We start from the raw sequence: 27,897 nt of genomic DNA, 5'->3' as shown, positions 1-27,897 counted from the left end.
AGAAAAACCCTCTAAATGGTAAATACATGTTACATTGTTTGAAATAAGGAGCTTTTAATGTTAATTGTCCCAAGAAAATGATAATTTTTATTACAACCAACAATTTTGACAATATAGAAATTGATCTGGGACAAAGGTAAAATAACAATATCCAGGAAAATCTGTCATAATATTAAACCATGTAAGAATCCTTCAGACCCAAAAACCTATGGAGTGAATTATTTCTGAAAGATTGTATTATCTGTATTTTAGTCACTTTTTTTCACCGGATCACAGCAGACTTATATTGACAAAGTAAGGACAAAAATTAGACAATTCAAAGAACCGGTAAATAAATAACATCTACAGTTGGGAATAGTTTTGCAGTTAATATGATTTATATATATTTATATTGGGTTTGGAAAAAGTAAAGAAACATTAATTGTAATAAATATCCTACAATGATATTCAGAAAGTAAAATAATGAAATATTTTTTTAGAAAAACAAAATTAACAAATTATGATAATCGATAATACATGTATAAAATAAAAGACATTTTGAGCCACATGCCACTAGGTGGCGGTAATGCACACTTAACGTTTTTTTTTTTGCCAACTACCAATAAAAAAAATCAAGAATATTTGAAGAAAATTGACAGGGCAGATAAAAAAAGAGGGCAATTCAAAGTCCTTTTAGTGTTACAATTAAAACAAGTACATTTGAGAGAGTATTGTTAAAAACTGATGAAAGAATGGCAAAAAAGGTGAGATGAAGAAAAACACAGGAAGATGGGTTTAATAAAATTCAACATATAGTAGGAGAAAGAAGAAATGGAAAGGAGGAAAGAGTGATAGCAAGATTGAGATTTGGACATACAGGACTTAATTATACACTTTAAACCTCAAAAGCATAATACTGATAAATGTGATCACTGGATAATATGAAACAATAGAGCATGTTATATTAGAATGTCATGAAAAAGAGAGAAGATATGTGAGGATAGAGTGTAAACATTAAGGAAAAGGTTAATTTATTAGATATTTTGAGGAAGAATTTGGGTATAAGCATAATAATTATTTGATTTTAAAGAAACCAATTTTTTCATATAATTTGATCATATGTAGTTGGTGTGTTTGTAAATGTGTGTGTGATAAATAGATGGATGATGTACAAAAAATAAAGGGAACACTTAAATAACACATCCTAGATCTGAATGAATGAAATATTCTCATTGAATACTTTGTTCTGTACAAAGTTGAATATATAAGGTCGTCCGCACAGAAGGGGTCTCACTCCCAGAAGAAACAATAGCAGACATTGAGGACAGTTACAAGTACAAGTACAAGTACCAAGTTACCACAAGCAAATGGCAACCTCGATGAGGTCACAAGGAAAGGAGCCACAGCCAAATACCTCCAACGAATAAGGCAAGTCCTGAGAAGCCAGCTCAATGGCAAGAACAAGATCCGTGCAATAAACAGCTATGCCTTACCAGTAATCAGATACCCTGCCGGAATAATTAGCTGGCCAATGGAAGAGATGAAGGCCACGGATGTTAAGACTCGGAAGCTACTAACCATGCATGGAGGGTTCCACCCCAAATCCAGCACCCTGAGACTGTACACAAGCCGTAAGGAAGGAGGCAGAGGACTAGTGAGTGTGAGAGCCACTGTCCAGGATGAAACATCCAAGATCCATAAATACTTCAAGGACAAAGCCTCAACGGACGATGTGCTCAGCGAATGTCTCAGGCAATGGGGAACAGAGGACGAGGTGCTGGAGGAACCATCATGGGAAGACAAGCCCCTACATGGGATGTACCACCGACAAATAACTGAAGTGGCTGATATGAGGAAATCCTACCAATGGCTGGAGAAAGCTGGACTCAAGGACAGCACAGAGGCCCTCATCCTGGCCGCCCAGGAACAGGCCCTAAACACCAGAGCAATAGAAGCTCAGATCTACCACACCAGACAAGACCCAAGGTGTAGGTTGTGCAAGGAGGCCTCTGAGACAGTCCAGCACATAACAGCAGGGTGCAAGATGCTGGCAGGGAAAGCGTACATGGAACGACATAACCAAGTGGCGGGCATAGTGTACAGGAACATCTGTGCCGAATATGGACTGGAAGCCCCGAGGTCAAAGTGGGGAACACCCCCAAAGGTGGTGGAGATTGACCGAGCTAAGATCCTGTGGGACTTCCAGATACAGACAGACAAGATGGTAATGGCGAACCAACCGGACATTGTGGTGGTGGATAAAGAACAGAGGAAAGCCGTTGTGGTGGATGTAGCAATACCAAGTGACCACAACATCAGGAAAAAGGAGCATGAGAAACTGGAGAAATACCAGGGCCTCAGAGAGGAACTGGAGAAGGCCTGGAAGGTGAAGACCACAGTGGTACCTGTGGTCATCGGGGCCCTCGGGGCAGTCACCCCCAAACTGGAGCAGTGGCTCAAACAGATCCCAGGAACAACATCAGACATCTCAGTCCAGAAATGTGCAGTTCTAGGCACAGCCAAGATACTGAGCAGAACCCTCAAGCTCCCAGGCCTCTGGTAGAGGACCCGAGCTCAGAGGAAGGGTGAAAGAGAGAGACCACCCACGGAGGGTGAGAAGGGAATTTATGTAAATATATATATATATATATATCCTACTGGCATGAGCGACTGAGCTCAACTGAACCAGCTGCTACAAAATGGGACTAACTGAAGGGCGCACAATCCTGATCCAGAAGGATCCCTTTGTTTGAAAATTTTGCTCTTTGGACATTTTTGAAGAAAAAAATGTTTACTATTCAAACTAAAAAATTGAGATTAATCTCAAAATATGTGAAGTGTTTCCTATCAAAATTTGACTTCTGGAGCTCAGAAATGTCCTTGTTTTTCATAGAAAATTTTGACTTTTCAAACAGAAATTTCCATATTTCTTGGTGGAAACTTACTACTCCTTTTTTGTTTGTTTTATATCTACAATGGCCGTTGTATTTATGTGCTAATCCATCTTGAGTTTACGGCAAATTTTCTTTAAAAAAAAATAAATAAAAAGTAATATTAAAACATCGGGTTTCAGTGATGCTAACTCCCACCTGCAGGTGGCAGTGTTTCTTCTACTACCCAGTCCTTGATTCGTCACACAGCGTGACCTTCTTCATGAAATATAAACAGAAATGGAGTGGTGTCACATTTTAATTGTTTTAGGATTTATCCTTTTTGATTAATAAAAGACTACGAGCCATTTCTCCCACTAGTGTTAGACTCGAACGTTTGTTTTGGTTGCATTTACCCAGAATGCCCTGCGCTGTAGGCCACTTTCTGCTTTTGGAGCATTCTCCGGTCCGCTTGTTATCTACATTCAAACCGCAGCAAAGTTCACTTCAACCGAGCAGAGACCGATAATGGAAGGGTTGTTTTGGTTCTTTACAATTTATTGCTTTATTTTAGGATTTAATGAACATTTTTACTTAAATAAGAAAGGTCTACTATTGTGTTTTAGAGTCATGGCTAGCTAATTATTAGTTTTAAGTAACTACAAACTCTGGTTACTTTAACACAATTTTTGGACAGTTATCCTAACCCAGTGTGTGGTTACATTATTTAGAAGAAACTGTTTATTTTTTTGAGCTATCTTGTTTTATTTTGTCGTCCACCAGACACTCAGGTCGGGTGCCGCATTAGCTGACTGAAGATCTACGACTTGATTAGCAGCACATCCGGGTCTCAAAGTGCCCTCGATATCTGTGTGTGTATGAAGCCACGGCAACACAAAGAGCTATGCAAATATGCGATAAGGAGCCCCGTTTGGGTGGATGAGAAACACATTAGGAGGCAAGATAAGTCCTGAAAGCCGCTTTGTCAGTAAAGACCATTTACTTTCCTCCAGGACGGAAAGTGCAGCTTGCCACGTTTACCTGGATCCGATCCAAACAGGTGAGTGCTTACATTCACAACACTCTTTAAAGCTGAAGGATGTTACTTTACAAGAATATGTATTTTTACATAATTGTTGTAACCGTCATTGTGTTGTGACAGTTTGGTATAAACAGAGTTTCCAAAAATTTTACTCAAGTAAGAGTAAAAATACTTCAACATATTTTTACTCAAGTAAAAGTAAAAAGTAGCTGTCCAATAAATTAATCAAGTAAGACTGAAAAGGATTTGATTAAAAGTTTACTCAAGCGCAGAGTAACTGATCAAATTATCAATCATTTAATAAATATATCATCAGATGGACCAAAATACAAAGTTAAGTGGAAATTTTGGTATTTTAAGGATGAAAATGACAATTATTCATGTAAGTAACAAAATCAAGCAAAGTAAAGTTTTCAAATTATTTTCTTTGAATAAAAAACGTAAGAAACTTTTATAAAACTGCAGGTCTGTGGTGAATATTTGGTTAAAACATGTTTGTTTTTCATTCAGTGGGAAGAAAATCCAGAAATTTTACTCAAGTAAGAGTAGAAATACTTCCTAATAAAGTTACTCAAGTAAAAGTAGAAAGTACAGCATAATAGTAAAAAAATCGAGCTCTCTGCCTTCTCCCAGTGCTAACTAGAAACAACCAATCAGAGCCAGGAGGCGGATCTTAGCGCTGTCAATCAATCTCCCATCAATGCCAATTAGACCACTGTCCCATAAACAGTTTTTCTGTAATGGTAAGCCATTTCTCCTCCTTTAGCACATTTGTAAGGGCATGCACAAGATTGATTGACAGCGCTAAGCCCCTCCTCCTGGCTCTGATTGGTTGTTTTTGGTTTGGAGCTGTTCATGTCTTCAGATGACAATAGCAGCTCAGGAACTAAGTGGAGGAAATCATTAAAAAAAACATTTTTTATGAAAGTTTAGCCAAATGCATATCTGCAAACTAAAACTTGTAAGTTTGTTAATTAAGCTGAAATGATCATTTGTTGCAGATAAAAAGTGTAATTTGAAGTGTTTTAAGTGAACCATTTGTGATTCTGAGTCGTCTTCTCCCTCCTGACCACAGATGTGCTGAGTGACTGGCTGCTAGCTGTTAATAGTTACCTTCTTTCATAATTAAATTGGCCGCAGGCCAAATGGCACAGACAGCAGATCGTAAATTAAGGCTGAGTGGATCGGTGAAAGATGAGTGTTGGAGCAGAGTGGCGTGAAAAGATGAGTGTAGGAATGTGTTAAAAGAAGAGAGAGACGTTTCACTTCACGAGCCATAGAAGAATAAAACTGCATCTGGCAGGTAAATCTGATCAACTCTGTTAGGGAAACAGACAGGTTGCTTCTGTGTTCCTGTAGCTAACATTCAGATTTTTATTATTCAAATAATTTTTTTCTGGCATTTAGCTGAAATACAAACATTCTATTAGATATAATTCAGTCAAATGCAACTGAACACAGCATTAGGGAGCGAATGGGTGAATGAAGTTGCCATTTTTGGTGATTTCAGTTCTTCAACAAGTTGCTGAAGACGTTTAAATAAGGATTTAGGAACCATTAGATGATGAAGTAATGGGAAGGAAGAAAGTTAACGGGTAGAAAAAGGAGAAATAATTATTTTGGGCTCAATTGAACTCATTTTATTAGGACAGGATTTTGTCACTTTCTTTCAAAAATGCTTCCTGACTTTAATAAATTGATCAACCTGGATCTGCTTATTATAAAAACAACATTATAAAAAGTCAAATACATAATAAATGACATAATTCTACCCTGATTACAAATAAAAACATCTTCTTATGCATCCACCAGGGCCAGAGAAAAATCATCCAAGGAGCCACAAATGGCCCCGGCGCCACACTTTGGACACCCCTCAGTCAGACCAAAGGCAGAAATGTCCCTCAGGTTGGTGAAGGTTGCTGGATTCACTAATTTCCCAGTAGAAATCAGAGGATGGTCCCTGGTTTGATCACCGTACCGTTACGTCTGCATTGTCAGGCGGTTTTGGTCCGACATGCCTGACCCACATAGGCTGGGAGCCCCTCCCTCCTCTGGGTAATCGGACACGACCAGTTGTCCAGACGGGCCTGACTGACAGACAACAACAGCTCAAACCAGCCAAACCAAACTCGGCGTCAAAACGCTCCCCTCTGCCGGATCAGAAGAGAGAAAATCTAAATCTGAGGAGTTGGATTAACCGGTTTGAAGGTCCAAAGGTCCGGCATGGAAAACCTGCTGAGCAAGTGGCTGCCAGCATGTTGCTTATTCAGCCTGAGTGCGTTAGGAGGTAAGACACATCACAGAACGAACTCAAACCGGAGCTGCGATCAAGATGTAATTCATATAGAGATCAAAACAAAAAGTATGAAGTAATATTGTTGCGCTACTGTAGTTGATTTCACAGAAAAACTAAAATACCCAACTTATTTTGATTTAAAAACATCCAAAAGATTTATTTGATCTTCGTTCACAAACTTCTTCTCACCTTCAAAATAAAAGCAGCATCAACTTCTGACAACCAACAGCAGAAGAATATAAACAATGATAATAAACCTCAACTTTGCCTGAAACTCTACTAAAAATGTTAAATGGTAACATTGTTTTAACTTTAGGGCAAATACTGTCCAAATATCTTTCAGTCTTACTAAACATTTTAGTTTACAAGGCTGTAATGGAGGTGGACTTGCTGCTAACCATATGGGTGTCACCATACCTAGGGTCGCCACCTTTCAGAAATCAAAATCAGGGACGCCCACCACAGCGCGTCATCCTACTCTCACTTGGTGGGACGTGCACTGCAGTGATGGACATCGTTTTATGGCAGTGTTTTTTGTCTTTAAAAAGTGATCCATAGAGCAACCGTTCATGCATATAGATCGGTTAGAGAACCCCAAAACTGTACTCCAATCAGAGTAGTAGACTTTAAATATGTTTAATTAAGCAAGTGTAAAAAGTATTTGGTAAACCTCTGAGTAACAGATCATAACACCTGATTTAATATTCAAAATGTGTCCTCAGACAACTAGAAGTGTGAAAGTTATGTGAACATGCTGATATTTTACAGAGTGTTACCAAAATATTTATATAAATAAGGATTTAGGTTTGGAGGCTGGTTCTAGACCAGATTTACCACAGGGGCCAGGATAGTTGGTGTTTTTCAATGGCAACACTTGAAAAAGAACGAAACAAATAAACAAACAAAAAACCAGAGCAATATTTTATCATTTGATATAATAAGTGAGCCAAAGAGCCACTTGCGTCTCCAGAGATCCAGGTTGCAGATCCCTGGCAGATGGAAAGTATTATCCTAAACAGCAGCTAAAAGTGCAGCACTATAATTTTTAATTAATTATTAAAGTTAAATTGTGAAGGTTAAAAAAAATCCACCACTAAGTATCAACATAAGACATTTATTTAGTATAACTTCTTTGGTACCCCGTTGGCCCCCATCTAGAACCGCTGCAGGTCTGTGTCTATGACCGCTGAACAATGAATTCATAAAATATATCAACATTTCAAAATAAAACATACAGCAAGATTGGGGGGTTCCTGTTGCCCGCACCCCACACCATCCTCCTGGGATTTACGCCTATTGATGGATGGTGGATTCATAAGGGAAACTGTTTTTACAACACTTTCCCACCCTGCTCCTGTTGTTTTTCCTTAAATACCCCCTCCTTCCCCCCACGGCTCTTACGTTAGTTTTACTGCCTCCCCTCCTCTGACAGTAGCACCAGACAGAGACATTTCCCATATTCTTCTCAAATCCAAAATTTGACAGGTATGGGTGTATTTGAAGACATCTATGTTTGGAAATAATATTGACAATAAATAATTGTTTACTGCAGTCAGTGCATTAAGTGTACTGATTTTTCAGTTATAACTCTTCAAATGGCGGTGTGATGGTCGTTGAAATACCAGGTGGTATAATTTCCATGTGGTATAATTTTGCTAGAAAAACAAATCAAAATCCAGTAATTTTCTGTAAAATTGCTGTAAAAGTAAAAAAAAAAGTACAGTTGTCAGGATCCTGAAGGTAAGGCTGTGGGGTAGTTCTGAGTGTTTCCGGATGGTAATGCGCCACATTATTTTGTGTCTTGGTTAGTGATTCTGGCTAATTTGATTCACGCAACATGTTTTTACCAATACTGAGATGTGAAATTAGCTGTAAATTTAACCACACTTGGACTGACAGATAAATGCACATCCAAATTTAGCACATCCAAATTCAAAACTACTGGGCTTTATTTGCAACGAGTGCATCAGTGTCTTTGATTTTAAGAACACATGGTCTATTATTTACGTTAGCATAACTGGGACATTGTTAAAAAGAAAATTAAAAAAATAAAACCAACTCGAAATGACTGTGGGACTGTGGGACTCGCTTCATAGCGAGTCCCACAGGACTCGCTATGAAGTCTGCGGGCTGTCCTATTGGTCAGCCCGCAGACCAATAGGACTCGCTATAAACCCTACAGGTCAGCCTGGAGACCAACAGGACTCGCTATGAGCCCTAGAGGTCAGCCCGGAGACAAACAGGACTTGCGATGAGCCCTAGAGGTCAGCCGGTAGACCAACAAGACTCTCTAAGAACACTAGAGGTCAGCCCGTAGACCAACAGGACTCGCTATGAAGCCCTAGAGGTCAGCCCGTAGACCAACAGGACTCGCTAAGAACACCAGAGGTCAGCCCGTAGATCAACAGGACTCGCTATGAAGCCCTAGAGGTCAGCCCGTAGACCAACAGGACTCGCTAAGAACACCAGAGGTCAGCCCGTAGACCAACAGGACTCGCTATGAAGCCCTTGAGGTCAGCCCGTAGACCAACAGGACTCGCTATGAGCCCTAGAGATCAGCCCGTAGACCAACAGGACTCGCTATGAGCCCTAGAGGTCAGCCCGTAGACAAACTGGACTCGCTATCAACCCTTGAGGTCAGCCCGTAGACCAACAGGACTCGCTATGAGCCCTAGAGGTCAGCCCGTAGACCAACAGGACTCGCTAAGAAGACTAGAGGTCAGCCCGTAGACCAACAGGACTCGCTAGGAACACTAGAGGTCAGCCCGGGGACCAACAGGACTCGCTATGAACCCTAGAGGACAGCCCGGAGACCAACAAGACTCGCTATGAAGCCCTAGAGGTCAGCCCGTAGACCAACAAGCCTCGCTATGAAGCCCTAGAGGTCAGCCCGTAGACCAACAGGACTCGCTATGAGCCCTAGAGGTCAGCCCGTAGACCAACAAGAGTTGCTATGAGCCCTAGAGGTCAGCCGGTAGACCAACAGGACTCGCTATGAAGCCCTAGAGGTCAGCCCGTAGACCAACAGGACTCACGATGAGCCCTAGAGGTCAGCCGGTAGACCAACAGGACTCGCTATGAAGCCCTAGAGGTCAGCCCGTAGACCAACAGGACTCGCTATGAGCCCTAGAGGTCAGCCCGTAGACCAACAGGACTCGCTATGAAGCCCTAGAGGTCAGCCCGTAGACCAACAGGACTCACGATGAGCCCTAGAGGTCAGCCGGTAGACCAACAGGACTCGCTATGAAGCCCTAGAGGTCAGCCTGTAGACCAACAGGACTCACGATGAGCCCTAGAGGTCAAACCGTAGACCAACAGGACTCACTATGAAGCCCTAGAGGTCAGCCCGGAGACGAACAGGACGCGCGATGAGCCCTAGAGGTCAGCCCGTAGACCAACAGGACTCGCTATGAAGCCCTAGAGGTCAGCCCGTAGACCAACAGGAGTTGCTATGAGCCCTAGAGGTCAGCCGGTAGACCAACAGGACTCACTATGAAGCCCTAGAGGTCAGACTGTAGACCAACAGGACTCACGATGAGCCCTAGAGGTCAGACCGTAGACCAACAGGACTCACTATGAAGCCCTAGAGGTCAGCCCGTAGACCAACAGGACTCACGATGAGCCCTAGAGGTCAGACCGTAGACCAACAGGACTCACTATGAAGCCCTAGAGGTCAGACCGTAGACCAACAGGACTCGCTATGAAGCCCTAGAGGTCAGACCGTAGACCAACAGGACTCGCTATGAAGCCCTACAGGTTCACTTTATTTAGAAGTACCATCTTTCAACCCAATACCTTAGAGTTCCTGTTTGGTACATTTTCAGAAGTGTGTTGCAGACGCCTCCTATCACACGTCTGAATGGATGTGGCTTCTTTTGTGGGTGGTCTGAAACCCACTGGCTGTCGTTGTGGGTTTCCTCTTCAGATGGCTGCTGGTTTTGTTGCTCCACTATGTCCTTCAGCCTTCTGTTCAGCTCTTCCTTGTCAAGCTCCATGTTTGCGTTTTCCTTCTCTAAGAAGGAGTTTAACTGCTCAAAGACAGAGTTTTTCTGCTGCAGGACGCTGTATTTCTCCTCCAAGGTGGTGTTTTTCTCCTCCAAGTTGGTGTTTTTCTCCTCCAGGGCGGCGTTTTCCTCCTTCAGGGCGGTGTTTGTCTCTTCCAGATTGTTGATTTCCAGCTTCAGGTTGATGTTCTCTTCCTCCAGAACCCTGAATTTCTGCTTCAGTGTGGTAATTTCTTTGTCATAGTCGGTGTTTTTTTTGTCCATGGATGTGTTTATCTGCTGCAGTGTGGCGTTATTTTCTTCTAAAGTTCTGTTTCTGTCAATCAATTTTTTTAATTCTTGGTCTTTATCCCGAACAAGCTTTTCTTTTTGAAGTGCTGCTTGTTGTAAATGCATGACTTCAAATTTTAACTCCTCATTTACTTTAGTTAGTGACTGTGTCTCAGTGGCCATCCTGCCGACATCTTCTAAGATGTTACGGAGTTTCTGTGTCTCTCTCGCTAACATCTGTTGTGTTTCATCTTCCTTGGAATCAAAAGACGACATCTTTCTGCTCTGACTCATGTTTAATGCTCTGTCTGGACAAATCGTTTTCAATCTGTAGTTGGGATGTATCCTTCTTTCTCTCAAGGTTCTGCAATGGTTATGACAGTAGAATTCAAGAGTGCAGCTTTTTGTCACTCTTTGTGACATCATATTGCGTGATGTCACAAATTGATGTCACTACCTCAGCAGAACAACTAGAAAACTGCTGAAGTTTGAATAAAAACAAACTTTACGGCTGAATGCACCTCGGTTAAGCTGATGGCCATTGGAGACAGTTCAGCTGGTAAAATATCACCAAAGCTGAAATCCACACTTGGGAGACAGAGGCTCTTGAGGACAAGGGACTGGCAAAGCAGGGTGCCAGAACCAACTGTCAAAAGAAAAGTTTGAGCCCGAAAACAGAAAAAGGGGAAACGGGCGAGCGTGTTACCCAACTGGTGCCTATGAAGCCATCAATTCTGACTCTCTTTCTGGCTAATGTCCACTCACTGGATAAGATATTGGATTTGTTACATCTGAGGGTGAGAGTTTCTGCAGAGATGGACTGTGCCATTCTTTGCCTAACGTAAACCTGGCTTAACAGCAACATGCCGTTGAGCCTTCCAGATTAACAGTATTCAGTTATTCCAAGCGGACCGCGACCAACACTCAGAAAAAACAATGTATGTCAGAAGGAGCAGGACAATGTATGTAAGTGAATGCAGATTGGTGTGCGAACTGTGGACTGGTTAACAGCTGTAAGTAGGGCTGCTGTAAACGAATATTTTAGTAATCGAGTAATCTATCGATTATTCTTACGATTAATCGAGTAATCGGATAAAAAAAATTATAAAATGAAATATTGGTAAATCTGGCATAATACCGGTGTTACTATCAGATATCAATATCAGTCCAATTTTTCATATTTGAGCATCCCTAACAGTTGCTTTTTTGTAGTTTAGAAAACTAACCTGTAACAATAATAGCTCACTTTCTAAGTTAACCAGAAGAAAAGTTATAGAAAAATCTGAAATTATATTGAATTTAATAACAAAGAGGCAGGCTCACAAATATGCTTATAAAAATGTCTACAATCCAGCTTTTAGTTTATGTATTCATCTTCAGTGAGTTTAATAGATTAATTAAACTCACCTTGCCACCTAACCTGTCACGCTTTGGGTTTGAAAATACGGGAAATGCCGCCTGGAGTGGGAGGAGAGGGCGAATGAACGAACGTAAGATGGGATGGAGGAAATAGACCAGCGGACTGACGAACCGTTAGACCGGGGGACGAACACGGGGGGAAGCAACACGGGATATTTACGACACCTTCACTGGTCACACTCAGAAACTCATCTACCAGCCATGTACGATGCGCTCCGCCACCCGTTTCTTCAGACCGGGATATGAAATTTATTGTGCGGTTCGTCGGTAAAGCTACATTTACACGGTAAGCATCAGCTACTCAGCCGCCCGCCCTGTTCAGTCTACCCGCTCACCTCAGCGCTCTTCCCGCCGTTCGCTTTCAACCAGCAGCCCCGGAGGAGAAATGCTGCCGTACTCCAGGCATTCCCCAGTCATTTTAAGGATGCTTATTGGTTCCCCAAAAAACGATAAAAAGTCGGGCATTATCATCAATCAATATGTAACCCAGTCCAAAATAAAGGTATTTTGTATTGAGTTAAGTTCATGGAAGGTGTAATAATTTAAAATGTGTTAAACATGTTTGCGTAAATATGTTAAAATTGTTATCAATAAGTGTTGACAAAAAGCTGTATTTACAGGTATTTGATGTAACAGGATACAATAAGTTAACAGTGATTCTTGAGAATAGGGACAAAATGGGTTTTAATTTTCCCATATTTTTTTTTAATTATTTCTCAACCTTATGTATGCAAATATGACAAATAATGTTTAGAAAATATGAAGATGCTAAGGTACAGGCTCCCAGTTGCGAATTTTTTAAAAAAAATTAAATTTTTAATCGACCTGACCCAGAACTTTGTCATCACCATCTGACAAAAATAAATCTAAAATGATTTTTAAAATACCCCATTAGTGATATTTTTACTCAATTTACAGACAAATGCTTCTCAAGAAATAAAATAAATGTTATTTAAAACAAAAAACAAGAAAAAGTCCATCTGACGGAGTTGACAGTGCATGACGGAGTTGACACAGAACTGAAGGTGGTGACAAACTAGTGAGTAAAATGAAAAACTTGGTACATGTGAAGTAATGCAATTCATGTAAAATACATTAAAATGAATTAGTTGCACAATTAAGTGAGATTTGACAACAATTTCACTGAAAGAGTCAGAAAAACTCTGACGGAGTTGACATCTGATGGAGTTGACGAAATGCCAAACTACCTCAATTTATATGATGTTATTCTGAAGGAGGCCATATTGTAGCTCGTCAGGTCCATGAAATCTTTACAGTTTTCACACCATACCAGTAGGTGGCGGTAATGTTACTAAAAGTTTGTTACCAACCGCCAATAAAACCAAGAAGAAGACTAAGAAGGAAAATTTGAAGAAGACAGCGGGAGACCTTCGTGACAACAAGAAACCTCCGCAGGGGGTAAGTGAAGTTTGATTTAAAACTATTCAAACCAGAAAAAGTGACATTTTCGTAACACGAAGCTAGAGTTATAAAACGGCGCTGTTTTCAAGTCGTCCGGTCATAGAATAAAGAGCTGAGAAATATTTTAGCTCCGCCATGTTGGTCCAGATTCACTTGCCCATCCAAACTGATTGGATGTTAATCATTAAAGACTAGCGGACAAACTCCAGGTATATTTCACAAAACGGAAGAAATTGTCTTGAATTGTGAGATAAATATGGATTTTTTTTTCCATTAAATTACTTATGTTTTTTAAATATTAGGTTTTTTTCTATGTGTTTTCTGCACAGATTTATTGTGAATTGATTTTGGTTTTTGTAAAAAGGAAAATCATGATTCTGAAACGTTCGCTGGAGACAGGAACCAGCACCCCTTCCTACCCCACTAGGGTGTTAAAAATGGATGGATGATTCTGAATTTATTGTTTTTGATCTGATTCATGTCCTCTCAACTTTTTAGAAATCATTTATTTTTTATCTGTTAATGTTGATTATATTCTACTGCTGCTCTGTTTCTGAGCTCATCATGTTTACATTTATTGATTATCAATTTAAATTCTTGCACCAATTTACAGTCAGTGGTTGGAAACCATTAAACTGACTTTAGCTATTCGATCTGCTTGTTTTCTTTTTTATGTCTGATACAGTAAGTCAATTATGTTTTGGTTTTAAAATGTTAAAAATTGTTAAAGTAAATCCAAAGGAAATAAAATTATTTCTGTTAATGTTTTCTGACTGGTTTATGGACTGGTTTTACTAGAATGAGTTACTGGAACCAGTTCATTATCTCAGTTTTGTACTGGAAGTTACTTTTTGGGATGATAGTTCTCAAACTTCAGCACGTGTAACAGTGGGAGTTTAGGTTGAACCAGAATTTCTAACTAAATCAAGTCTCAAATTTATAAGTATTAAAATGAATATTTCCTCATCAAATGCATTAAATCTAGTCCGCCTGTGACATTGCATTTGTGAAGGCCAGAAAATCCTGTATTGTTTGTCCTCAGATTTAATTTGCCACATGCTCTTTTCAAACTTGTATGTAATATTTTAACATTTAATCCAGCATTTTAGAAACTTTGAAACTCTTTGATATAGTGCTTAATAATTTGACACGGTATATTATTGATCACATCTCAAGAGAACACATACCAATTTAAAATAACTACATTAAAAATAACTTCTTAGTGTGAAATTTCTGAAGGAATAAAATAAAAGCAGAGCTGATCTTTCCTTATCTATTTTATAACTGCAAGACGTTGAAAAAACATACAAGCTTGATCTTACAAATAAAACTGTCATAAGCTTTATTTGGTACCTGCAAATGAACACTAGGTGGCAGTAAAAGGCAGAGAAACCAGTTTAAATGTTAATTAAGCACACATTTGTTATTTCTCAATGTTGTATTATCAACAAACATATTAAACTTTGTTGTTTTGTCATTGTTTCCTGAATAGCTACTGAAGTGAATGAATTACTTGAATTATTGCAGATAGAAACATTTCCATTTTCTGGGACGAATCATACAGTATAATCAGTCCAACCTCTAAAACATTTCTAATGGCACATTTCCTGATTTTTTTTTTTCCCCTTCATCAAACTGAAAGACAATATTCAGCGTCTGGTAAAGTTCAGGAGCAAGAGAAAGAGAAAAAAAAAAGGTACTTCTGCTTTCTTTGAAACATCCCACTGTTGCTCAGAAACCTCTCCCACTGTATTTGCTGTCGTTTCAACTTTTAAGTTCATGTTTGTTTTTTTGCTTTAAATGCATTTCCATTAGCGGTGTCACCGGGATGTCAGCTGATGACTACTGCTGCCAACAACTTAATGCAATCCTTTTGTAGATGATAAACTTGGCCATTTAACATGTCTAACATGTTTAACATGTCTCTCTCTGTTAGACAAAGATATTAGCTGAGCTTTTACTTTGACGAATTGTAACATCAGATGTACAATTCCCAGACAGTGAATTCAAAACTAGACTTCAATTTAATTATTCACCACTGAATGACTTTAACAGTAGTCATTCAGTTAAAATCCTCCACTAAAACAACATGGTTCTCTCTGAAGTAATGTTGTGTCTTATTGTATCTATCAGTTATAAGCTCAGCTGTTAAAGTGCAGTCTGGTCCAGGCAAATAACACTGATCTGTCTGAACTCCTGAGGAAGACAGTAAGCTTCACAAACCAACAGAAATGCATAACCACCTCTGATGTGTAGCTACTGTTGAGATGTTCAAATGATCTAATGAATGTTTAACTGTTTAATCACAGTAAATTAATGCATCTGTTACAGTAACATATTTATTTTATGCAAGAAATCAGTAAAATCACTGTTGATTTTACTGATTTAATCTTTTAATGCAATAGGAAGATGTTTTGTAGAATTAAATATCTTCAAATGTAAAAACTTAATTGAGCAATAATTTACTTAGATCTTTACTGTGCCACAGTTTTTTTACAAGTACAAAATGTGAAAGATCTGTTAGTCACACAAATAAATAACAATGACACTGTTTACAGTGAATTAAACCAATAGCACCAATGATGAATAGATTAGTAAATACAACAATGATTATAGTCGACTGTAGAACAAAGTCAGAATCTGAACTGAAATGTTTACAAAACAGGAAGTGAAGTGAGAAATGCAGCAGCAATCTGAAGTCTTTGGAGATCGTCTGCCCCTCCCAACAACTGCTGTGAAGCTCCTCCCTTCTGTTCAGCACAGAGTTCAGTTCTGCTGCTGCATTTCCTGGGTCCTATCATGAAACTCAGCTGAAAGCTTTAGGTTCGGTACGATCACTGAGCTGACGAGACAAACTGCTGCAGATCAGTAAGTAACAAACTGGTGTTTGGCTTCTTGTGGGACACATTTACAGGAAGAATAAAATCAGTGTTGTTGAGAAGTGAAATGGCTCAGAAAGGAAATCAGATGGATTCAAGTAAATATTCTTGTTCCATTTGTTTGGACCTACTGAAGGATCCGGTGACTATTCCCTGTGGACACAGTTACTGTATGAACTGTATTAATGACTTCTGGGATGGAGAAGATAAAAAGGGAAAGTACAGCTGCCCTCAGTGTAGACAAATGTTTGTATCAAGACCCATTCTGGTGAAAAACATCATGTTAGCAGATTTAGTGGAGGATCTAAAGAAGACTGGACTACAAGCTGCTGCAGCTGATCACTGCTATGCTGGACCTGAAGATGTGGCCTGTGATGTCTGTACTGGGAGGAAGATGAAAGCTGCTAAGTCCTGTTTATCCTGCCTGGCTTCTTATTGTGAGAATCACCTCCAAGCTCACAATAATGTCCCTGGATTGAAAAAACATACATTGGTGAATCCCTCCAAGATCCTCCAGCAGAACATCTGCTCTCGTCATGATGAGGTGATGAAGATCTTCTGTCGTACTGATCAGCAGTGTATCTGTTATCTCTGCACTATGGATGAACATAAAGGCCATGAAACAGTTCCAGCTGCAGCAGAAAGAGCTGAGAAGCAGAAGAAGCTCCAGGAGAGTCGACAACAAATCCAGCAGAGAATCCTGGACCAAGAGAAAGATGTGAAGCTGCTTCAACAGGAGGTGGAGGCCATCAATGTCTCTGCTGATAAAGCAGTGGAGGACAGTGAGAAGATCTTCACTGAGCTGATCCGTCTCCTCCAGGAAAGAAGCTCTGAGGTGAAGCAGCAGATCAGATCCCAGCAGGAAACTGAAGTGAGTCGAGTCAAAGATGTTCAGGAGAAGCTGGAGCAGGAGATCACTGAGCTGAAGAGGAAAGACGCTGAGCTGGAGCAGCTCTCACACACAGAGGATCACAACCAGTTTCTCCTCAACTACCCCTCACTGCCAGCACTCAGGGAGTCGACACACTCATCCAGTATCAACATCCGTCCTCTGAGACACTTTGAGGACGTGACAGCAGCTGTGACAGAACTCGGAGACAAACTACAGGACATCCTGAGAGACAGATGGAGAAATATCTCACTGAAGATCACTAATGTGGATGTTCTACTGTCAGGACCAGAACCAGCTGCCAAGGAAATCATTGGTCAACCCTTAACAACTGTATGTCATGGCTATAACTTTGATCAGAAAAACAGGCGCTTCAAAGCTGCCCCCCCACCTACATTCCAATCCTTTATTCTCTCCACAGGTGCCCCCCAACTTCGACCCCCAAATATACCTGCCCCCAAACCTCGACTCGAATATGTAGCTGTCCCCCAACCTCGACCCCCATCCTCTATTCTCTCCACAGCTGCCCCCCCACCTCCATGCCAATCCTCTATTCTCTCCACAATTGCCCCCCCACCTCCATGCCTATCCTTTCTGCTCTCCACAGCTGCCCCCCCACCTCCATGCCAATCCTCTATTGTCTCCACAGCTGCCCCCCAACCTCGACCCCCATCCTCTATTCTCTCCACAGCTGCCCCCCAACCTCGACCCCCATCCTCTATTCTCTCCACAGCTGCCCCCCCACCTCCATGCCAATCCTCTATTCTCTCCCCATCTGCCCCCCCACCTCCATGCCTATCCTTTCTGCTCTCCACAGCTGCCCCCCCACCTCCATGCCAATCCTCTATTGTCTCCACAGCTGCCCCCCAACCTCGACCCCCATCCTCTATTCTCTCCACAGCTGCCCCCCCACCTCCATGCCAATCCTCTATTCTCTCCCCATCTGCCCCCCCACCTCCATGCCTATCCTTTCTCCTCTCCACAGCTGCCCCCCCACCTCCATGCCAATCCTCTATTGTCTCCACAGCTGCCCCCCAACCTCGACCCCCATCCTCTATTCTCTCCACAGCTGCCCCCCCACCTCCATGCCAATCCTCTATTCTCTCCCCATCTGCCCCCCCACCTCCATGCCAATCCTCTATTGTCTCCACAGCTGCCCCCAAACGTCCACTCCAAGCCTCTCTTCGCTACGCATGGAAGGACACCAAATAGTAAAAGCAGGAGATCACTGAGCTGACGAGGAAAGACGCTGAGCTGGAGCAGCTCTCACACACAGAGGATCACACCCAGTTTCTCCTCAACTACCCCTCACTGCCAGCACTCAGGGAGTCGACACACTCATCCAGCATCAACATCCGTCCTCTGAGACACTTTGAGGACGTGACAGCAGCTGTGTCAGAGCTCAGGGACAAACTACAGGATGTCCTGAGAGACACATGGACAAATATCGAACTGAGAGTCACTGATGTGGATGTTCTTCTGTCAGAACCAGAACCAGAACCAAACAGCAGAGCTGAGTTCTTAAAATACTCTCGAGAAATCACTCTGGATCCAAATACAGCATACAGGGAGCTGTTATTATCTGAGGTCCTGAGCAGAGAGAGTCTGACTGGACGTTGTTACTGGGAGGTGGAGAGGAGAGGAGGAGGAGTTGCAGTAGCCGTTTCATACAAAAGCATCAGCAGAGCAGGAAGATCAGATAAGTGTTTATTTGGATTTAATAGCAAATCTTGGTCATTATATTGTGACACAAAACGTTACTCTTTTCATCACAACAATATAGAAACTCCAGTACCAGGTCCAGTCTCCTCCAGAATAGGAGTGTATCTGGACCACAGAGCAGGTATTCTGTCTTTCTACAGCGTCTCTGGTACCATGACTCTCCTCCACAGAGTCCAGACCAGATTCACTCAGCTGCTACATGCTGGGGTTGGTCTTTCTGAAGGATCCTCTGCTGGGTTCATTAAGCTGAAATAGTCAGCAGTGATCTGAGGTCCAGTTGGTTAAAATTTGTATTTGTTTATTTAATCTTAATCGTTGTTGCTGAGAGATCATTGTCAGTTGGAGTTAGTTTGGGTGCTGCCCCTTCCTGTTTCTGTTCAGCTATGGAAACCATCACTGCTCAGGAGGATTTGATTAATCTAAACTATTTATTCACACTTATTGCTTTGTCAGACCAAATATTGCTGTATAAATCATGTACAGATTTGCTGATGGAAATCAGGTCAGCAGTTATTTTATTGGACAAAGATCAGATCCTTATGATGGGATCATGAGTTTTGCAACTTTAAAATAAAACATAGTGTTAACTTTGTATCTGTGTAAAACTGACTGGAAAGTGAAATCTGGAAGGACGTCACCAGCTGGACAGAACTTGGTGCTTCCAGATTTCAGCTGAGAAGCAAAATCTTTCCTGTTTATGTAGAGAAGGGCTGAGATTCTGAACGTCGTTATTCTGTAAACTGCATTGATTACCATTAAGGTGATTCTTTGTGTTTTTTCCATGTGGGACTTCATACAACTATCATGATTGATTGGTGTTTTTTTCTACTTTAATGATTAATCCATGTGGTGTGAAAATCTGAATCTAGATTTGTGACATTTAGTAGATTAAGATGAGTTAGTATTTTATCTTGATGAACATTTGCATAATAATAAAGATGACCAAGGATTAAACCCTTTGTAAAATCTTTCATTTCACATATTACTCTTATTTCTCTGTGTTTATTTTTGGGGAAGCAGATGACCCTTCCTCCACAGTTTTGTTAAAGTTTGCAGCATTTCCTGTCAGAAGAAGCTCAGTAGTTCAGTCATTTGTTGCAGAAACATGTTTGTGATTCAAACACGTATAAAGACAGTCAACAGCACACATGGTCCTCATTCACACAGAAATGAAATCTGCAGACATTAACCAATACACACACTCAGGGGCGCGGAATAGGGGGGGAAATGACCATTCTAGGAGCCCTGACCAGCAGGGGGCCCTCCACAATTTAATTATTTATTTTTTGTTCATAGAAATAAAATAAAAAAATCAGGGCCCTGTCAATTACAAAATTAATCATGTATTTTCAAAGATTGTTTTTAGCAGTAAAGATGTAATATTCCCACTCCCAGAAAAATAAACACACATCCATATTTGCCCTGAACCCCCGTATGTGCGTTAAATGGTTCGTTCCTGCTTGGAGCTTCAGAGTGACGCTGTTCAGCAGCAGGCAGTAGGAAACACGAACCACTGTGATGGTTACTATGCTGCTAAGAAAAGTTATAAAATCAGGTTTTCAAAAAACCTGATACCAGGAATAAAGATTAGGGTGATGGCGTTGAGGCCTTCCAACCTCAAGGACTTGGAGCTGATCACCAAATATTAGTCCACCAAAATACCAGAGAAAACATGCAAAATGCTGGCCAGTGATTACAAGAAGGGCTTGCTGCTTCTTGTAATCACAAGAAGCAGCAAGCCCTTGTAAAGCTGATATCTTTACAGTTATCAGCAGTAAAGATATCACTGCTGATAACTGAGGAGGGGGTAAAGACAAAGAAATGACATTTTATCATTCCTTGACTCTAGCCCATAAAGACTCTATCCCCCCTCACTCTGCTGAACCAGATTTCATTTATTGATTCATTCCAGACACAGGCGAGCACATCCACATTAACACCAGTATGAATCTGTGCATCTATATATGTATACCTTCATACACGTGTGCACACACACTAGAACATATAAAATATATGTAAATTTTACATATATGTAAAATGTATATCAATACATCTGCTTTAACAGAATGCACAAGAATAAATCTGTAAAGTAAGTATATACCCAAGGTGCACTCATCTGTCCATACATACCCATCAACACACACAGTATAAATGATACTGACATGTAATGTTATAATTATATAATGACACACAGTATAAATCTGACTTTTCCTTTATTTGTTTATTGTTAGAAAACACTGAGGGACATGTCCATGAGTGGGAATGAGTGGAAGGCTTTAGTCATGATGGAAGAAACGTCATAACATGTAATCTCTGAGCTGCATCTGCAGATAAATCCACCTGTGGAGCCACAATCTTGTCCCCAGCACCCATAATGCTGAAAGGCAGAAGACGTCAGAAATACTTACACTGAGTCTGAGGAATGCTCAGGTCAAAGACTCAGGGTGTGTTGAAGTGATGAATCTGTTGGATAAGGAATATTACCAGAACAACTGTGACAGGCTCTTGTAGTCTGAGTTAAAGAAATAGTTTTTTGTTCAGTTTCAGGAGTTTGAGTTGCTCAGGAGTTGTTTTTATTTGTTTAATTTAATGTGAATTCAGCCCACTCACGTGAAAAAGTTTACTGCATCATTCACAAAGCTGTGAAAATTTCACTCTTGAATATTTGAGGTAAAAGGACTCCAAAAGTGGGTGGTAGGTGAGAACAACTAGTGATCAGAACCTATGATCATTCCTCTTTACCAAGTATGGAGAAAAAGAGACCAGAGAGAGTTAATGCACCTTCAGGGAATCAGTCTGAAAATATATCATCTTCCTGCTATGAAATAGTGATTCCAGTTCATCCACATATTTTTAAGGTGGGTGTAGCTTGCATCTGTTGATAGTCAAAGCTGTCTGCTTCAAACGTTTTCATTGTAACTGAGAGGTGAAATGGCTCGGAGAGGAGTACAGGTAGACGTAGACTCTCTGTCCTGTTCCATCTGTTTGGATCTACTGACGGATCCGGTGACGATTCCCTGTGGACACAGCTACTGCATGAACTGCATTCAACACCACTGGGATGAAGGTCAAAGGAGAATCCACAGCTGCCCTCAGTGCAGAAAAGCCTTCATACCGAGGCCTGGACTGGAGAAAAACTTCTTGTTAGCTTCTTTAGTCGATGATCTGAAGAAGACTGGACTCCAAGCTGCTCTACCAGATCACCTCTATATTGGACCTGAAGATGTGGCCTGTGATGTCTGCACTGGGAGGAAGATGAAAGCTGTCAAGTCCTGTTTATCCTCTTCAGCTTCTTATTGTGAGAATCACCTCCAACCTCACTATGATACTCCACCATTTCAAAAACACAAACTGGTGAATCCCTCCAATAATCTTCAGCAGAACATCTGCTCTCGTCATGATGAGGTGATGAAGATCTTCTGTCGTACTGATCAGCAGTGTATCTGTTATCTCTGCACTATGGATGAACATAAAGGCCATAAAACAGTCCCAGCTGCAGCAGAAAGAGCTGAGAAGCAGAAGAAGCTCCTGGAGAGTCGACAACAAATCCATCAGAGAATCCAGGACCAAGAGAAAGATGTGAAGCTGCTTCAACAGGAGGTGGAGGCCATCAATGTCTCTGCTGATAAAGCAGTGGAGGACAGTGAGAAGATCTTCACTGAGCTGATCCGTCTCCTCCAGGAAAGAAGCTCTGAGGTGAAGCAGCAGATCAGATCCCAGCAGGAAACTGAAGTGAGTCGAGTCAAAGATGTTCAGGAGAAGCTGGAGCAGGAGATCACTGAGCTGAAGAGGAAAGACGCTGAGCTGGAGCAGCTCTCACACACAGAGGATCACAACCAGTTTCTCCTCAACTACCCCTCACTGCCAGCACTCACTGAGTCGACACACTCATCCAGCATCAACATCCGTCCTCTGAGACACTTTGAGGACGTGACAGCAGCTGTGTCAGAGCTCAGAGACAAACTACAGGACGTCCTGAGAGACACATGGACAAACATCGAACTGAAGGTCACTGAGGTGGATGTTTTATTGACAGAACCAGAAGAAAGTAACAGAGCTAGATGCTTAAAATATTCACAAGAAATCACTCTGGATCCAAACACAGTACATAGAAATTTGTTTTTATCTGAGGGGAACAGAAAAGTAACATTTGTGAACCAAGAACAGTCTTATCTTCATCATCCAGACAGATTCAGTGATTATTATTATCAGGTCCTGAGCAGAGAGAGTCTGACTGGACGTTGTTACTGGGAGGTGGAGAGGAGAGGAGGAGGAGTTGCAGTAGCCGTTTCATACAAAAGCATCAGCAGAGCAGGAAGATCAGATAAGTGTTTATTTGGATTTAATAGCAAATCTTGGTCATTATATTGTGACACAAAACGTTACTCTTTTCATCACAACAACATAGAAACTCCAGTACCAGGTCCAGTCTCCTCCAGAATAGGAGTGTATCTGGACCACAGAGCAGGTATTCTGTGTTTCTACAGCGTCTCTGGTACCATGACTCTCCTCCACAGAGTCCAGACCAGATTCACTCAGCTGCTTCATGCTGGAGTTTATGTTTATGCCGACTCCATTTTAAAGTTCATTAAACTGAAATAGTCAGCAAGGATCTGAAATCTAGTTTAAGATGTGTATTTTAGTTTCAACTTCTTCAGTCTCCGTCATTGATGATGAAACACCTTGACCTCCTTTTCCTCACTGCTCAGAGAATCATCTTTCTTTATGCAGCTACTTTTCATCCTGTTTGGGGTTTTATTGATGGTGGGGTTGGTTTCAGTGGTACCTCTTTCTGCTAATTCAGCCATGGAGGCTATGTCTGCTCATTTTGATTCACCTTAAATAATCAGATTTACTTTGTCAGACCAAATGTTGTCCACATTAATCCACATGATCATCAATCAGGATATCAATCGTTGTTTTACTGGACAAATATCAAATTCTGGCTGAAGCTGATAGTAGAAATTCATTTAAATGTAGAAATTTACAGAACAAGAGTCACTGTCTGCTTCATTCAGACACAAATATTGTGTCTGAATATTGTATTAAATTTCTACAGTTTGAAACATTTTCCACAGGCAAGTGGTCACATTCTTAAAACGTTTATATACATCAATTTGGGGCTGTAAATGTGTTCATTGGGAAATGTAAAAAAAAAAAAAAAAAAACTCTGGAAATCCCTAAAATCAGCTCAGGTTTTGTTTGAAAAGTGATGCTTATTTTCCTCTCTGTATTGATGTTTTTTAGGCGTTTTTATTGGTAAATATTTTTTTTTCTGCTCTTGGTGTTAAAAGTCCTAATAAATGTAAAATCTAATGCTCTTAGATATTTGTAAAACGAATGTCAGTTTAACATGATTCACCATCTTTAGTTCCTGGATCTAATGTTCCAGAAATCTTTATTTTAGTCATTTAATCAACAAATATTTAATTAAATAAAATTAACCAACATGGCTGACACAGCACACCTCGTGTTATTTCAAGTTCACAGTTACAAGCGCATCAGTCTTCTTTTGAACCAAACCTTGGAAAAGGCACCTCAGCTTTTTAACACTGCCATCTTGTGGACAAAATGTGCAACTACCAGTTTTGGGCTTGAACAAGGAAAGCACAAAGGGATCATGACTGAGAGGATCTGAATCAGTTAAACTTCATCACTGGGAACATTTATTTATGACATCTAAACAAAACCAGCATCTCCTAAACGGACATCCTGAAGTGTGGAGACATTTCCTCTGAGAGAATAAAACTCGACTAGAAATACATGCTGTAAATGGTCTAACGTGGGAATGAGCATAGAAATGTATACTTCTGAAAAAGATTTTATACCAAAGTAATTGGTTCGTTTAGCATCTAAACATGCTGTCTGTTCTTTTTCTCTCTTTGGGGTTTAACTCACAGTTGATGAGGAAGACAGAATCTGGCAGAAGTTGAGAGCAACATCACTTCCTGTCTAATTCAGATGTGAATTATAGTGTTGAAGCAGCTTTCCCTGATTCTCTACCTGCGTGTTGTTGCACACATAGGGACAGTAGCTCTGTAAACAAGATCATCAACTTGTAAATGGATGATAGCAATGACTACCTAACCTAATTTTCTGTCATTCGTGGCGCTACTGGTCCAAAAGTCACTTTCATTGAGGTTAAGTGCTTAGTTACAGGTGTGGCTTTACAGACTGTTTGAATTGTTCCTTTATGGAGTTGTTGGTCTGATTTGAAGAGCAGTTTGTTTTTAATGTTAAGAATTACCTTTTTAGCTGGAGATTACTTAGTTTTTTTATAACTGACAAACTGCTGCCAGAATAAGAGAAACTGATCATGAAATCTGGATCTACATTTTAAACGAACCTTGGACTCATCCCAACTGAGTATCCTCTCTGAACTGGACCCCGAACTAAATGCATCTTGCTGTCCGGTAGCTGACAGGGTGTTGAGTTGTGGAGACTTTGGAGCGTGTCTGACGCAGAAGGAGAGCATCCTACCTCTGTCAGAAAATCTTGCTGACTTCTGATTACTTCAATTTGAAAAATGTTCTGTGATTTCAAAACTTTAGCTCCCGTTTGTAATTCCAGAGTACAATAGGGCTCCAGGGTGTAGATTCAGCCTCCAGATCAATATCATTTGATTACGCACAAGTGGGTGAACTGTTCATGTTCATAATTTAACTGTGTTGCATGTATTTATCTGCTTGATTGTGTAATGACACAATGTGGACTCTGTTCAACTTGTTGAATATTGCTTAAACTGAATGGCACAACCTCGGGGTGCGACATTCTCATGCACTGGTGGGTTTGTGCCTTATTAGAGGCACAAAATAAGGAAAGGTTTTATGCGACAAAATTACAGTTTGCGTGGCCTGGTTGATTTGCTTCAAACCAGTAAGATCCACTTTGGTTGAGCCTGATGTTTATTTCCCAACCCTTTAGATATCAGAAGGCAATGAAATGGAAGAGCTCAAAGTCTGACTGAATGACTCACATGTTTGGATTAAAGTTCAAACTAATTAAACCTCTAAGACATAGAAACTCACACAGTCGTTACTGAGAGGCAAAATGGCTCAGAGAGAGGCACAGATGCAGAAGATCACCTGTTCCATCTGTTTGGATCTACTGAAGGATCCAGTGACTATTCCCTGTGGACACAGCTACTGCATGGACTGTATTAAACGCTACTGGGATGGAGATCAGAGGAGAATCTACACCTGCCCTCAGTGCAGAGAGACCTTCAGAAGAAGACCTGCATTGAGAAAAAGTACAATTTTAGCAGAGTTGGTGGATGATCTGAAGAAGACTGGACTCCAAGTTGCTGCAGCTGATCACTGCTATGCTGGACCTAAAGATGTGGCCTGTGATGTCTGCACTGGGAGGAAGAGGAAAGCTGTCAAATCATGTCTGGTTTGCTTTGTTAATTACTGTGAGAAACATCTTCAGCTTCATTATGAATCTCCAGCTTTGGCAAAACACAAACTGGTGAATCCCTTCAAGAAGTTCCAACGAAACATCTGCTCTCGTCATAATGAGGCGATGGAGATCTTCTGTCGTACTGATCAGCAGTGTATCTGTTACCTCTGCAATATGGGGGAACATAAAGGCCATGAAACAGTCCCAGCTGCAGCAGAAAGAGCTGAGAAGCAGAAGAAGCTCCAGAAGTGTCAACAACAAATCCATCAGAGAATCCAGGACCAAGAGAAAGATGTGAAGCTGCTTCAACAGGAGGTGGAGGCCATCAATGTCTCTGCTGATAAAGCAGTGGAGGACAGTGAGAAGATCTTCACTGAGCTGATCCATCTCCTCCAGAAAAGAAGCTCTGAAGTGAAGCAGCAGATCAGATCCCAGCAGGAAACTGAAGTGAGTCGAGTCAAAGATGTTCAGGAGAAGCTGGAGCAGGAGATCACTGAGCTGAAGAGGAAAGACGCTGAGCTGGAGCAGCTCTCAATCACAGAAGATCACACCCAGTTTCTCCTCGACTACCCCTCACTGCCAGCACTCAGTAGGTCTAAACACTCATCCAGCATCAAGATCCATCCTCTGGGACACTTTGAGGACGTGACAGCAGCTGTGAAAGAGCTCAGAGACAAACTACAGGACGTCCTGAGAGACACATGGGCAAAAATCTCACTGAAGATTATTAATGTGCATGTTTTACTGACAGAACCAGAACCAAAGACCAGAGGTGAATCCTTAAAATATTCACAGGAGATTACCCTGGATCCAAACACTGCAAACATGAATCTGCTGTTATCAGAGGGGAACAGAAAAGTAACATCAATTGACCAACAACAGTCTTATCCTGATCATCCAGACAGATTCATTGTTTTTCTTCAGGTCCTCAGTAGAGAGAGTCTGACTGGACGTTGTTACTGGGAGGTGGAGTGGAGAAATGGAGGAGTTTACGTTGCAGTTTCATACAAGAACATCAGCAGATCAAAATTGTCAGATGAATGTAGGTTTGGATCCAATGAAAAATCTTGGTCTTTAGAATGTCACTGTTCCAGAAATAGTTACATATTTCATCATAACAACATTAAAACTCCAGTACCAGGTCCAGTTTCCTCCAGACTAGGAGTGTACCTGGACCACACAGCAGGTGTTCTGTGTTTCTACAGCGTCTCTGAAACCATGACTCTGATCTACAGAGTCCAGACCAAATTCACTCAGCCGCTACATGCTGGGGTTAGACTTTATTATGGATCTTCAGCTGAGTTTATTAAGCTGAAATAGTCTTCTGAGGAAGACGTCCATACATTTCTAGAGTTGGCTAAGTAGCAAAATTTCTCCTGATTATGCAGAGAAAACCTGGTAATGAATTGAGTTATTCATTAAACTGCATTGATTAGATTCATTAAGATGATGCTTTGTGTTTTCTCCAAATAATACTTTATATCAACTGATTGTCCTTTTGTTTTACTTTCATGATTATATCAATTTGATACTTTGTTGTTAAATATGTGCATAAACTGAATTTATCTAACATTTAGCATATTTTAATAAGTCTTCATACCAGTAAATGGTGGTATAATAAAAACAGATAACACCTTTCTAAATGGTTGTATGTTGCTATTATTTCTAATTTTATTTGGAGAAACATATGACTTGTAATATCTGTTA

At 40.8% G+C, this 27,897-nt stretch overlaps 3 protein-coding genes across 6 annotated transcripts; all 3 read left to right on the top strand.

Annotated features, from left to right (window-relative positions):
- Positions 1-16,088: 16,088 nt before the first annotated feature.
- LOC148154300 (tripartite motif-containing protein 16-like) lies at positions 16,089-19,746 on the top strand. 4 transcript variants are annotated; one of them, XM_088016240.1, is made up of 2 exons: positions 16,089-17,198; positions 18,396-19,746. In XM_088016240.1, exons 1-2 carry the CDS (start codon positions 16,249-16,251, stop codon positions 19,045-19,047), a joined length of 1,602 nt encoding a protein of 533 aa, XP_087872366.1. In that variant the 5' UTR covers positions 16,089-16,248; the 3' UTR covers positions 19,048-19,746. The 4 variants fall into 4 exon arrangements, with proteins under 4 accessions (XP_087872366.1, XP_087872365.1, XP_087872363.1 ...); XM_088016239.1 differs by having other exon boundaries at positions 16,089-17,250; positions 18,448-19,746; XM_088016237.1 differs by having other exon boundaries at positions 16,089-17,343; positions 18,472-19,746.
- Positions 19,747-21,685: 1,939 nt separating this feature from the next.
- Positions 21,686-24,253, top strand: LOC148154299 (tripartite motif-containing protein 16-like). Its single transcript, XM_088016210.1, has one exon. The coding sequence runs from the start codon at positions 21,724-21,726 to the stop codon at positions 23,392-23,394; it is 1,671 nt and encodes a 556-aa protein (XP_087872336.1). The 5' UTR covers positions 21,686-21,723; the 3' UTR covers positions 23,395-24,253.
- Positions 24,254-24,389: 136 nt separating this feature from the next.
- Positions 24,390-27,833, top strand: LOC106928788 (tripartite motif-containing protein 16-like). The gene has a single exon (XM_015005272.2). The coding sequence runs from the start codon at positions 25,843-25,845 to the stop codon at positions 27,508-27,510; it is 1,668 nt and encodes a 555-aa protein (XP_014860758.2). The 5' UTR covers positions 24,390-25,842; the 3' UTR covers positions 27,511-27,833.
- Positions 27,834-27,897: the final 64 nt, after the last annotated feature.

Source organism: Poecilia mexicana, unplaced genomic scaffold, assembly GCF_051168715.1.
Source record: "Poecilia mexicana isolate PSO_F unplaced genomic scaffold, ASM5116871v1 scaffold_18, whole genome shotgun sequence".
NCBI lineage: Eukaryota > Metazoa > Chordata > Actinopteri > Cyprinodontiformes > Poeciliidae > Poecilia > Poecilia mexicana.
The sequence above is the reverse complement of the archived record's forward strand: the minus strand, read 5'-3'. Positions and strand labels throughout refer to the sequence as shown.